We start from the raw sequence: 11,744 nt of genomic DNA on the forward strand, positions 1-11,744 counted from the left end.
GATGGACTTATGTGCATGCGTCCTTTCTTCTTCTGTGGTATGATATGTCACATGGTTCAGTCTGCTTGTCGGTTCACAGCGCCACACGTATTTGTAGTTGCGTATTACAAACTGTGACTTCAGCCACCACATTCATGGTCAAAGTATGAAATTATCCGTACTGCACCACATTTTGGCGTCCAACTGCTGCAGTAGGGTACCTAAAAGGGGTGGAGCTAAACCAAATGTAGCTTCCTGATTAGTCAAGCTCGCATGGTTTCTTTTTAGGTTGTGTTGTGTTGCGATGAGGTCACGGTATTCCCATCCCGCCATTGGAAACCCAAGCCAGATAAGGATTTAAAATGGTCCCGCTTGGTGGAAACACGTCCTCATTGCCCAATTTCTGTTTGTTTCCCTTCTGCTTGCAACTTCAGCGTCTCCACTCAGTCATGAGCGTGCTTTATGTGATTTATAGCCGTCCTTTTTTGCCAAGGCTAATGAAAAAGTCAGTTTGGTGACAACAGCAGCGGCTCGGCCACATGAAAGAGTGGCCCACGAGCGTCCCTTTGTTTTCAGGGTGGCGATCTACAAGGGCTTGTAAAGCGGCGCGCTGTGTTTGGTTAGCACTTGGGCTGCTATAGTCTGGATGTAGTCTCGTAAACACATTAAGTTGGGGTCACTTGGAGACAAAGATTTGATCAGTGATGATGGACCGAATGCCAGAATTGACAACAGTTAAAATTTACTACTACTTCCATCAGATTAATCTATTTTTTTTGGCTTTAAATGTGCATAAATCATGCAATGCAATGAATCTGTACTCTATTTCACTTTTAGTCTGGATTTTTTTTAAATTAAATACAGCATTAGTGTAGTGTACAATGTGGAGAGGCCCCAATAAATCACAACATATCTTTCTATAATGAAACACATCATCCAACCCTTCTTAAATAGCTACAGTCAAATATCAGCAGGTTTCTTACTTTGATAATGAACATTAAACATTGTAAACAAGTGTTGCTATGGTGACAAAACAGTGGCACAGCTTCAAATTATTCCAAACGTCATTTTTGCACTACACACATACACACTGTGATGTGTCTCATGCCACAATTTCCATCAAATAATTGAATATTCCAACCAGTATGCATGACAATACATGCGTCCATGCACATCGTGTGGGATACTTTTGGCCTGTTCTTTCCTATTTGCACTGTTAATGAAGCCCACAGCAAATTATGGGATGTGAGCTCACGATGTGGTCACATAAAAAAAAACAAAAACAACAGAGTACTTGGTCAACGAAAGCGGGGGAAAGAAGAAGAAATTTGGTCTATATTCCAGATGAAATGGAGGAAGTGTTTTAAATTTGTCATGTTCTGGATCACGACGAGTCAGTCAAGAAACTTGTTGATTGACCATAAAGTAAAAATCAACCATAAATCACAGTGACAACATTTATGTAAATGTGACTTAATGTTCAACCATTAATGTGTCCCAATGCAGGCTTTGCTACACATCTTAAAATGATATCCGCAGCTCTGCCAACTATATAAAATGTGAGTGTAACACCTGCAGTGTAGCATTGAGTTCCTGATTGCCTACCAACTAAAGAAAAATGGCATTTCACACTGGACTGTTTTGTGAACATGGGCTAGCGTGCAGCTGGACTAGCTGACAAATCGTTGCTGAAGCTCCACACCTTTCCTTACTTGGTTGTGTTGAAGAGTCAGGAGAGAAAACAGTAAGTAAAAACTTATCAGCATCTTGTTTTTATTTTCTGTAAGTAACGGAACAAAAACGGTTGTCTGTGTAGCATTATAGAGTGTGCACACAAAGAGCCGGGTGCACGTTACAAGCTGACTGATCAGATTCAGCATCCAACACATATGGCTGTATGTTAAAAATGTTATTTTTGCATTAATTATTAATTCATTTTAAAAACATTAATCGCTTATCATCAACTCCTATACCGTTTATCAACTCCTATAAAGTTGGTTTCGGCAGCTATCTGGAAGTCCTCGTGACCAACGACAGGGGAGTGGGCGTGCCTGGAGGCGGGCTGTGGGGTGAATACATTAAAACTGGAATAGGTAAAGGTAATAGATTCTGGAGGAACTAAAGATTCTGTGTTGGTTATCATGTGTAGCTGCTCTATAGGAGTCCACAACTGAAAAATGAGCAATATAAGTCCCGTTTGAAAGTGCTCTAAAAGCGACATCCATTTAAAATAACATAAATCTTTGGTATTGAATGAGTTGAGGTTTGTATCCTCATTATATTATGTCAAATATACTATGTGATACATGGCATTTCTTATGATGGACAAGTGCAGAATGACAGTGTATATGTAAAACCTGCATAAAGGCCCTTCTTGGAGAAACACACACACACACACACACACACAGCTCATTAGCAGACACACAAGGTACAGACACACAAAAATGTGCATTCCCAGTAGTGCTGTCTAAATTCCAGCATCAATACTACACTAAACTATTGTCCAAATAAGCTTTATTTAAAACTGTTGAAAAAGAGAACATGAATGATACATAAAATCTCCTAAAAATCTTAACTAGCAACAAGTTCTGCATCCTTTTTAATTCCAACCCACCACTTCACTCCTTTTAATCTGATCAAGCATTTTAAGTGCATGCATGACTTTGCATAAGGGCGCCAGTGTGTGAGCACCTCGTCCTGTTTTGTATGTGTTGCAGTTTTTCTCAGCAGGGCCGTAACCAACTGTTCTCTTATCCAGCTGGCCGCCTGAGTGGCAGAACAAGTCATTACGGAGAAAAAAGGTCAGCTGAAGCATCACCCACTGACCTAGAAGCAGAGCCCAAACTTTGGTTTTTTCCAAAACTCCCTTGCGCCACTTGGCGAGCCTTCAGTGAATCAAACATGGTGACCACAGAATGGCTGCCGATGATGATGATCATCAGCGTATTATGAAAACTGTTTGAGAACAGCAAGCTCATTGTGGCTTTTTTTATATCTTTTCAAAAGAATGAGGAAAGAAAAAAAAGACGTGTGTCTGCAATAGCAATAACACTCATGACATCACCGTTGCTACCCTGCCCGTGTGTTCCACCAAACGTTCTCGCTGAGGCGTCCCGCAAACACGCAGAAGTGCAGCACAAACAAAAACATCACTAAAAAGCTGCACGTCGTCCAAAAAAAGAAAGAAAAGGAACACATTGTGGTTGGATGAGAATCATAGCGGCAATGACTAAAAACACTCGGCGCGGTTCTTTTGACTTATCGGGCCACAAGCAGATTCCGGTCCCCGTCCGTTGGAATGCTGCCTCGTAGATGGAGGGGCGTGGCAGTTCTACCAATCAGAGGATTGAAAATGTGCATACATACACACACACACACACACAGCAGCATCCTGTTGGGTCATGCACAGTGGTAGGTCGGCAAAGCCGGGAGAAATGGGAGCTGTGAAAACTCTACTGGAGGGATGTTTCTGGCAAACTGGAGGTGTGTGTGTGTGTGTGTGTGTTAGCAGGGGAGGTGAGGGAGGAGTTATTGGGGTGGGGGGTGCAATGGAAAAAAGAAGAGTGAGAAATGTTAGGAAGAGTTGGCAAGTCCTGAAGAGAGGGTGCCAACGCGGGAAGGTGTTACTCGTTAGGAAAACCGCCGAAATGTCCCTTAAAAAAATAAAAAATAAAAAATAAAAATTAAGATGCTGGCAAGGTGGAGAAATAAAAAATTTGTTACTGTAAAGCTGGCTGAGGCAAATGCACGCAAGCTTTTGCAACACAAGAACCATACGTGCAATTGAAGCTCAAATCCCATCGATGACGCATTCAAGACCGATGGGAATATATTCAGGAATATCCCAATTGGAGATCAGGGGGGCCCTCGTTGATGACAGGTGGTCCTTGGGTTCCTCGACTGGGATGCAAGTTGGATCTTACACTTAGACGTAGCAGAGATGAGAATGCTGAGGTTCTGATTGAGAGTGACCATGATGGATAGGATCAGCATGGATAGGAATATTAGAGGCCTTGAAGATAAAGTCAGAGAAGCCAGACTGAGATGGTTCAGATGCAGAAGACAGGGTTGGATGGAGGAGATTGATTTGCTGTGGCGACCCCTAAAGCCCAAAGAGAAAGAAGAAGAAGAAAACCCAAAGCACCATGTTAAGTTTGTTTACCTGTTAGACTACATCCTACATCCTGGTTCTTGGAGGATAATGAACATGACAGATGGTGCCATTTTGATTCTGACAGGGGTGGACACTTCCTTTGACACCACCCGCTACAGATCCTCATGAAATAATGGCTTCCTTCTTGACCCATGCACCACAAGGTTCTGTAGAAATGGTATTATTTGCTGTAATCCTGCTCACTGTATATGTATGCCATGTACTACTATTGTGCTTCTATTTACTTTGCACTGTGTCTGAAGCATGAACAGTTGAGCTCCTGGATGAAAATACAATAACAACACTCCGGCGTGTCGGGCAGGTGTGAATTGGCCCCATGAGAAGCCAAGCAAGCGCTCGGCTTCATTTTCCTCAGCTTTGTTCAACCCGCTGAGCCTCAAATTAGATGCAAATGAGGTCTCAAGTGGCTTCCCGAGGAGGGAACATGAGAAGCGACTCGCCGGCCTCAAGAAAATGTTCATATGTGGACAGAAAAAAAAACAGAGAGGTGAGGCTGCCTTGTTAACCTTCCAAATGTTCTATTGATAGCCGGGAAGGAACTGTTTCCTATTGCTGGCAAACGGCGTGAAATGAAATTGACATCTTGCAAAAAAAAATGACATTAGATGAACTGTAAGACATTACAAAGCAGCCTAACGTTCCCTATGGTTTCCGATATTCCATTCTCCAGGTTATCCAGAGGTTATTCCTCCATCATTGACTTTTATTCCCCCTGCTCTCGACCTGTGTCTTGTACTCGTAACCACTTCTGGGAGTTTTTCTGCATATCTACAATGTTTTCGAAGTGCATACATATGGTTCAAACTAGCGATAAAGTGATAAAGAATAGTAGTAGTAATAGTAGCAGCACAAGCAAGATAAAAATAAAAACATTTCTGCAGCATTGGTGGAAACCATCATTATTAATGTAAGCTAAGGAGTAAATAGGAGCTGTAAGTTTCATTATTGTGTTTTTTTTTCTTTACCTGTTGCTTCACATATGCTTCTGTTGCTAAAGTCTACCTAACCAAATATTACAGGAACATTACTGACACCTAATGACCAAGGTGGAGTACTGCATAGCATCACGTTTCTGAATGCATTTTGTTTTTCAGCCAGAAAAATCTAATTTTAGACAAAAAAAAGTACAATTTGCATAAACATAAAATTTTTGGACTACCATTAAGGATATTCAACCACAAAACAACATGACTTAACATTTTCCGAAAAACCGTGACACATTGAAGCCGTGTAACTCAAACCACAATGTGAGTAATATCACTGAAAGCCTTTAACATTTCTAACATTCCACACTACAGAATAAGCAACAAGTATGTATGATTTGTTGTGATATTGAATCGCTATCGGACGATGCTAAATGCGAAAAAAATCTGTATTGTATGGGGAGTGAAAATTAGTAAAAAGTGGGAAAAGGTGTTACTGCATGGTCACAGCATGTACTGTATATCAAACAATAAACCCCTGTTTTAATAGTGGTCTTTGTAGGCGACATAGGTGTGTCCCATGTGCAGTAATGAGTGGTCTCTTTTTATCTGTTTTTATATCTTTAGAACGGACTAAAAAGAGAAAGATATGTTTTCAAGTAAGGATTGTGGACACCCAACAGTTCCCAGTAGGGCTTACTAAAAGCACTTTTTAATTGTCTACATTCCAGCATCAAGCCTGGAACTTCACTTCCAACGGACTATTGTGGGATTCTGTTTGCTGAAAAAGAATCGACTACGGGGCCTTTAACAGTTCAGGGGTCTCATCCAACTGCAGACTGATAAATATTCAGAAGCTCCAAACCGAAGTGTCGCTGGAAGAGCATTCGCTGAGAATGAAATAAAAGATCTGATGATGTCTCGCTCTGTTTTCCATTCACCATCCACAAATAAACAAAGTGTCCCAGGGTCGAAGCCACAACAGAACTTGTGTTTTTTTTTGCCAGAATATGAGCAAATATGACACAAATCGTCATTCAATGCTCACATTTTCGGATGCACTGCAATGAGCGGGAATAATGAAGACGCCTCGCTTCTCCAACAATGTCTCTCCATCATTGGCTTCCATGTCAAGAATTTTCCAAAAGAGGAAAGCAGGCAGTTTTAGAACACTGACCTGGATAAATCAGGGCAACATAAACACATTTCTGGAGGGGCAGGTACGTGAAGGGGGGGTGCTGCCCCCAAATATTTCTCCCTGGGGAAGAATAACCCCCCCATTCGTCCTCCACCATCACAGCCTGCTCTAATTATTTATTTTCTTAGAGTGTAAATGTCTTCGGGGGATTGCTGTGTAAACGGCAACAGGTCCCAGAAGGTCAAACGCTGGAAGAAGTGTGTGCACGTTCATGCAGGTCACTATGTTAGGTACATGTGCATGTATTGACAATGTGCACTACATTACTACACCACTGCTGACTAAAACCATAACAATAATTATATTGTTGAACTATTGAGCATTATTGTATTTGCAAAGTCATCCTAGCCTATATTAAACCTATCCACTCTCACAGCAGGCAAACTGACACTACGGCACTGATTGTGTTTGTTGTCTCTGCAGGCTTGGCTGTGTTGTGGATCAACCTCAGGGCTTTTTTTTTGGGGGGGGGGGCTGCACCATTATTAGCATGCATAATCACTTCCATATACATTTGCAGCATGCAGAGGCATGTGTGGCATTATCACACTTGTTGGGAAAGCTCCCCAAAAGGGCTGAAATTATTCTTTTTTTTGTGTTATATTCGTTATATAAGTCATTTGATATGCATCATTCGACTTCTAATACAGCCTGTGAATGTCCTTTCATTCCATAAAGCGTAGTTTGACAACTTTTTCACTCAGTTTTGGTGCTGTCATGCAACTTTTAACATGACTTGGGAGAGTGATGCTCATTTCTAACCCTAACCCTAACCCTAACCCTAACCCTAACCCGTTGAACTAAAGAACCAATATATTTTTTTCAACTCTAAGCACAAGTTTGTCAACTTTTTCACTTAATTTTGGACATGCAATAACACAATTTAGCTGATTTGCAATTTTAAACCCAACTTTTTCAAATCAGTTTGGGGACCGCTATGCAACTTTGAACCACTCGGAGCAAGATAATGTCATGTCATTCATTAAAATGACAACTTGGGACCTAATTGTTTATTTACACACAGCCTGACAAATTGTTTAACTTAATTTTGGGACTCCCACATAACTTCCAACACAACCTTTGATACAGATGATCATTTCACTCACTAAACTGAAGAATCAACTTTTTGGACAACTTTTTCCACTTATTCCAACACAGGAATAATGTCCTTTCATTCACTTAAATAATTTTAAACCCAGTTTGGCAACTTTTTCAATAAGTTTTGTGGACTATCATAAGGCATCTAATAACTTGGCGCATAAATATGTCATTTAATTCATTAAAATGTAGAATCAGTAATTTTTTCTTAAATTTAAACACTCAAATTAAGGGCAAAGCTGCATTTTATCCCCATAATCTTCCACTTTGTAAGGCAATATTTGCATTTAACTTCATATTCTATGAATGTTAAAATCTTAGTTTGCAGAATTGTACAAATAAGCACACTTACAGGCGCTCAGCACCGCGTGGAATCCCCTTTGGTACCGTCTTCAGACCCAGACCCTGACAGTCTACATGGGATCCAGAGCAGCTGCACTTGTGTGGGCATCCATCCACGGAGCACACGGCGCACAGCACCATGAGAGCCCAAAGCCGGTGAAGCTGCATGATATCCACTGGAAGTAAGTCACCGATAATCCGTGTGGAAAGTTGGATCTCCAGGGGGGGAAAAAGGAGCTGGGAAAAGAGCCAAACAATATCAAAGCACTCCTTTGTGTTTTTTTTTTTTTGTTAAATCACATGGAGGCAAAAAAGTGAAGCAGTTCACGGTGCATCCCTCCGAGGAGTCTCCAAACTTGGTCTCCTTCAAGTTCTAAAGCCCTTCAGAGAAATTAAAGGTTTTAGTTTGGGGAGGGTACAAAATAATCCAAACCAGCACCCCATCCACAGACAGCTTCTAAAAGTTCTGTCATAAAAAAGAAAGAAGAAGTCATCAGTAGCAAAGTTGAGAGGGAAGTGGCACAGCACAGACTGGTGCGCACTGTGGGTTTGGAGTGAGGAGAGCCCCCACCTTCCTCCTTCTCCTCCCAAAAAAAATCTCCTCCCTCTGGCTCTCCCTCTCTTTCTTGATGTCACCACAACAAACTTTCACTATAGGGGCCGTCTCTCCAGGCATTACACCACACAAGTGAATCAAAACCTTTATTGGTGCATCCATCATGTACTTCTATCAGTTTGAGTTGTACATCATTATGAGTTTTGTCTAATACACCCATTACTACATAGAAGTTACAAATAGTGCAGTTCTAAGCTCTAAAATGCCCCCTCTTGTGTGAAAATGTCTTTTTCATTACGTTCCAACAGTACAATGTGTTCCGAGAGCCTGTTTATGAGCACCAAACCATAGAAAAATCTATAATTTCCCACACTTGTTTGCTTATTATTAGTCAAAACATACTGAAAGACAAATAATATTGAGTATTCTGTTCAGTAGACGTCTGCAATGTTACATTGATGAGACTTTGTCAATTTACATTATTTTAACTTGCAAAAAAAAACAACTCTCCCATTCCGTGTGGAAGTGGTACGATTTGGGCTTCTTACATTGACCTTTTCTCCACTTAGTTTCAAACAAATTCTTTAGCTTAGAATAAATCAGAGGCTGACTCAATAGCTTGACTGATTGTTATTGATAAAACGGCAATCATCTCTTGATCCCGTAGCCTGCACATAAGCAGTGTGCAATGTGATGTAAACAAAGCTAGCTGAATTGTCGATGTGATATGTTGATCTTGATCTTTTTTTAATGCCGTGCAATCGACCAACATTACGTTCAAGACACTACAACAAGAAAGTTTCCATATATTATTGCTTATCATGTCTACTATACTATATTGGGCAATACATAAAGTGATATACAATATATAAAGGTGACTATTTAATGTCTACAAGGCTCTAATAACGTTAAAAAAAAAAATTTCTTGAAGGTCATAAACAGGTTTTCTATGCTCTATTTAAATATTCCATTCATTCATTAACATTGAATCCTACTTTGCGGCCTATCGCTGCCTGGGCCAGAACCAATTAACCACGACTGTATACCCACCACTTCACAGAGAACAGTTTTGTTAAAAAAAAGAATAAAGGAGGCTTCTCTACACCTCTTAAATGTACTCTCTGTCAACTACCACTCAGCTATAGACGTATTTTGACTATCTTCCGTGAATAAGCTAACTGAGCATGACGTTGTTGTTAAAGTGAGTGTAATGTTAGCAATGTAGCTCATACACCTAAGCTAGCATGTTAGTCCTTCTGCCCCAGTCCTTAATGCTAACTTGTTGTATTTGAGTTACAGTGTACAGCATATGTAAAAAGAAGATAACATGCTCAAACAAATTAGCATTCATCTCCAAACACACAAAACTTTCAACAACTTACCAGATGTTGGACAACAGACTTCTAACACACAATTGTGGGACCTCATATTGGATGAAAAATACCTACCTTTTTAGTTTTCTTATTACACATCACTGTTAAACGTGGTATCCTTAAACACATCATCATCAAATAAAAGAAAGGAGCTTCTGGTGTTAACGTGTAACTGTATAAGTGTATGCATCCCTATTTTACGTGGCCACAAATCAACAAGAAGCTACAGAAAACTGAAAATGAAGTAGCGTCCTTCCTTAAAAGCCTGCTGCCCCCTATTGGTCAACATGGGAAACGCCTCCACATACATTAGCTTCATAAAGCTGTTTAGTTGGTTTCTCATTAAAATCACTGATACGTTCATTTAGTTCAGTTGGGAGGGGGCAGGGGGGGTATAAATGTCTAAAGCCTTCCTCTTCCACCTAATGAATGTTCATAAATATTGCAAGTAACTAATTCAGTGCATCATTGAGAGGGAGCGAGGCTAATTAAAACATTAGTTTCTCTGTCATTTGGAGACCACCACCAGACAAAGTCCATTATGTTACAAGTTAAAATAGCTTTAATAATTGATTACACCACACACAATGGATGCTGGAAGACTTTTTTTTATATAAATTAATGGCTTCTTTTGATTGACAGATTTGGATTTTTAAAAGAAATTAACATTTCAGATGTAGTGATTATACAATCAGATTTGCTACAATGTAAAGGAGGTGAATTAAATATAATTTAACAACATTTTTGTATTAAAAATATATATAAAATGTACAATACTGAATGTTACATATTTAAATATGTACAAAACTACTCTCCAGCAGAGTTGGCTAGGATTTTTTTTTTAATACAATTTCTAAGAAAAAAAAATATTGTTTTAGCAGTTCTCTGCTTACTCCTTGTTAATCCCAAGGATATTAATACTTTAAAAAGTTGTACTTCCTACTCAACCTCTTCAACCACACTATTCCAAGATCTTTCCACAATAACAGGGTCCAAATATAAAAATGTTTGATTTATTCTGGTTCAACTTAAGCAGAACACGTTTCTCTTTACTACAGATAATTATTTGTATTAATTTCATCAGTTAATTTTGTTATATTGAACCAAAAAAAGTCATTATTGTCAATATTACATTGGATAAAGCCATCAGTATGATGTAATGATGACAATAATGGATATTCATAAACGGATATGTGTCTAACAGTGTCAATCATGATTATCTGTGTAAAGGCAGAATTTTACACACACACACACACACACAAAAGAAATCTGAAACTATTTTCTTAACTTGTCATCCTTTCACCCTTTTATTAAAAATATTCCCCCCGCCCGCCACAGCCACTTGTATTATTCCAAGCATATGTGAAAATGTAGTACCGACACTTCACTTCTATTCCCCCAACATCTAACCCAAGCTTTGCCCCCAGTCTCCTCCCTGGAGGATCCCCAGATGCCCTCTGGCATGATGGGAAATTAAAGCCCCCGTCAGAGACGGTTAGGTCTGCCCCGAGGTTTCCTTCCCTGCTGTTTGAGCTGCAGCCTGTCAAAGAGCATGAAGCTCACGCAACTTAGTGGCGGGCGTGTAGGACGGCCTGCTAATGTCCTCACTCACACATTAAGATTGATGAAAACTGTACAGAGTAGGACTTCTAAAGAGGATCTGGACTAGTGGTTGGCCACCCGGGGCTCTGGAGATTCAGCCTCCTTGTTGGAGAGAACTTCCTTGTTTAATTCTGAATGGATATACAGTATTCCTTTGCCAATGACATCATCTTACCCAAGCGTGTGCTTGATATAAGGAGAGAAGTTAGCAGTGGTTAACTTCTTTTTACACTTGTATGGCTGTATCAGGCAAGATCTGAGGTGGTCCACCTCTTCATGATGATGATCCCAAGACCCGCAGCAGACTAACTCTCCTGATGGCACTTCATCTATGAATGGAGCCTATCCCAGCTGTCTTCGGGCAAGAGGCGGGTTACACCTTGGACTGGTGGCCAGCCAATCACAGGGCACATATAGACAAACAACCATTCACACTCACATTCATACCTATGGACAATTTGGAGTGGCCAATTAACCTAGCATGTTTTTGGAATGTGGG

General features: G+C 40.1%; 1 protein-coding gene across 2 annotated transcripts in view; it reads right to left on the reverse strand.

Moving 5' to 3' along the window:
- Positions 1-9,885, reverse strand: part of slit3 (slit homolog 3 (Drosophila)) — a 264,962-nt gene extending 255,077 nt beyond the window's left edge. For both annotated transcript variants that reach the window (XM_078788398.1, XM_058048416.2), the window contains exons 1-2: positions 9,719-9,885; positions 7,725-7,951 (exon numbers count right to left, since the gene is read on the reverse strand). In XM_078788398.1, coding sequence (XP_078644524.1) covers positions 7,725-7,951; positions 9,719-9,778 — 287 coding nt within the window. In that variant the 5' untranslated portion in view covers positions 9,779-9,885. The remainder of the gene's footprint in view (positions 1-7,724; positions 7,952-9,718) is intronic.
- Positions 9,886-11,744: the final 1,859 nt, after the last annotated feature.

The sequence above is a fragment of the Doryrhamphus excisus genome, linkage group LG23, assembly GCF_037039965.1.
Source record: "Doryrhamphus excisus strain RoL-2023G ecotype Guam linkage group LG23, RoL_Dexc_Guam_v1.1, whole genome shotgun sequence".
NCBI lineage: Eukaryota > Metazoa > Chordata > Actinopteri > Syngnathiformes > Syngnathidae > Doryrhamphus > Doryrhamphus excisus.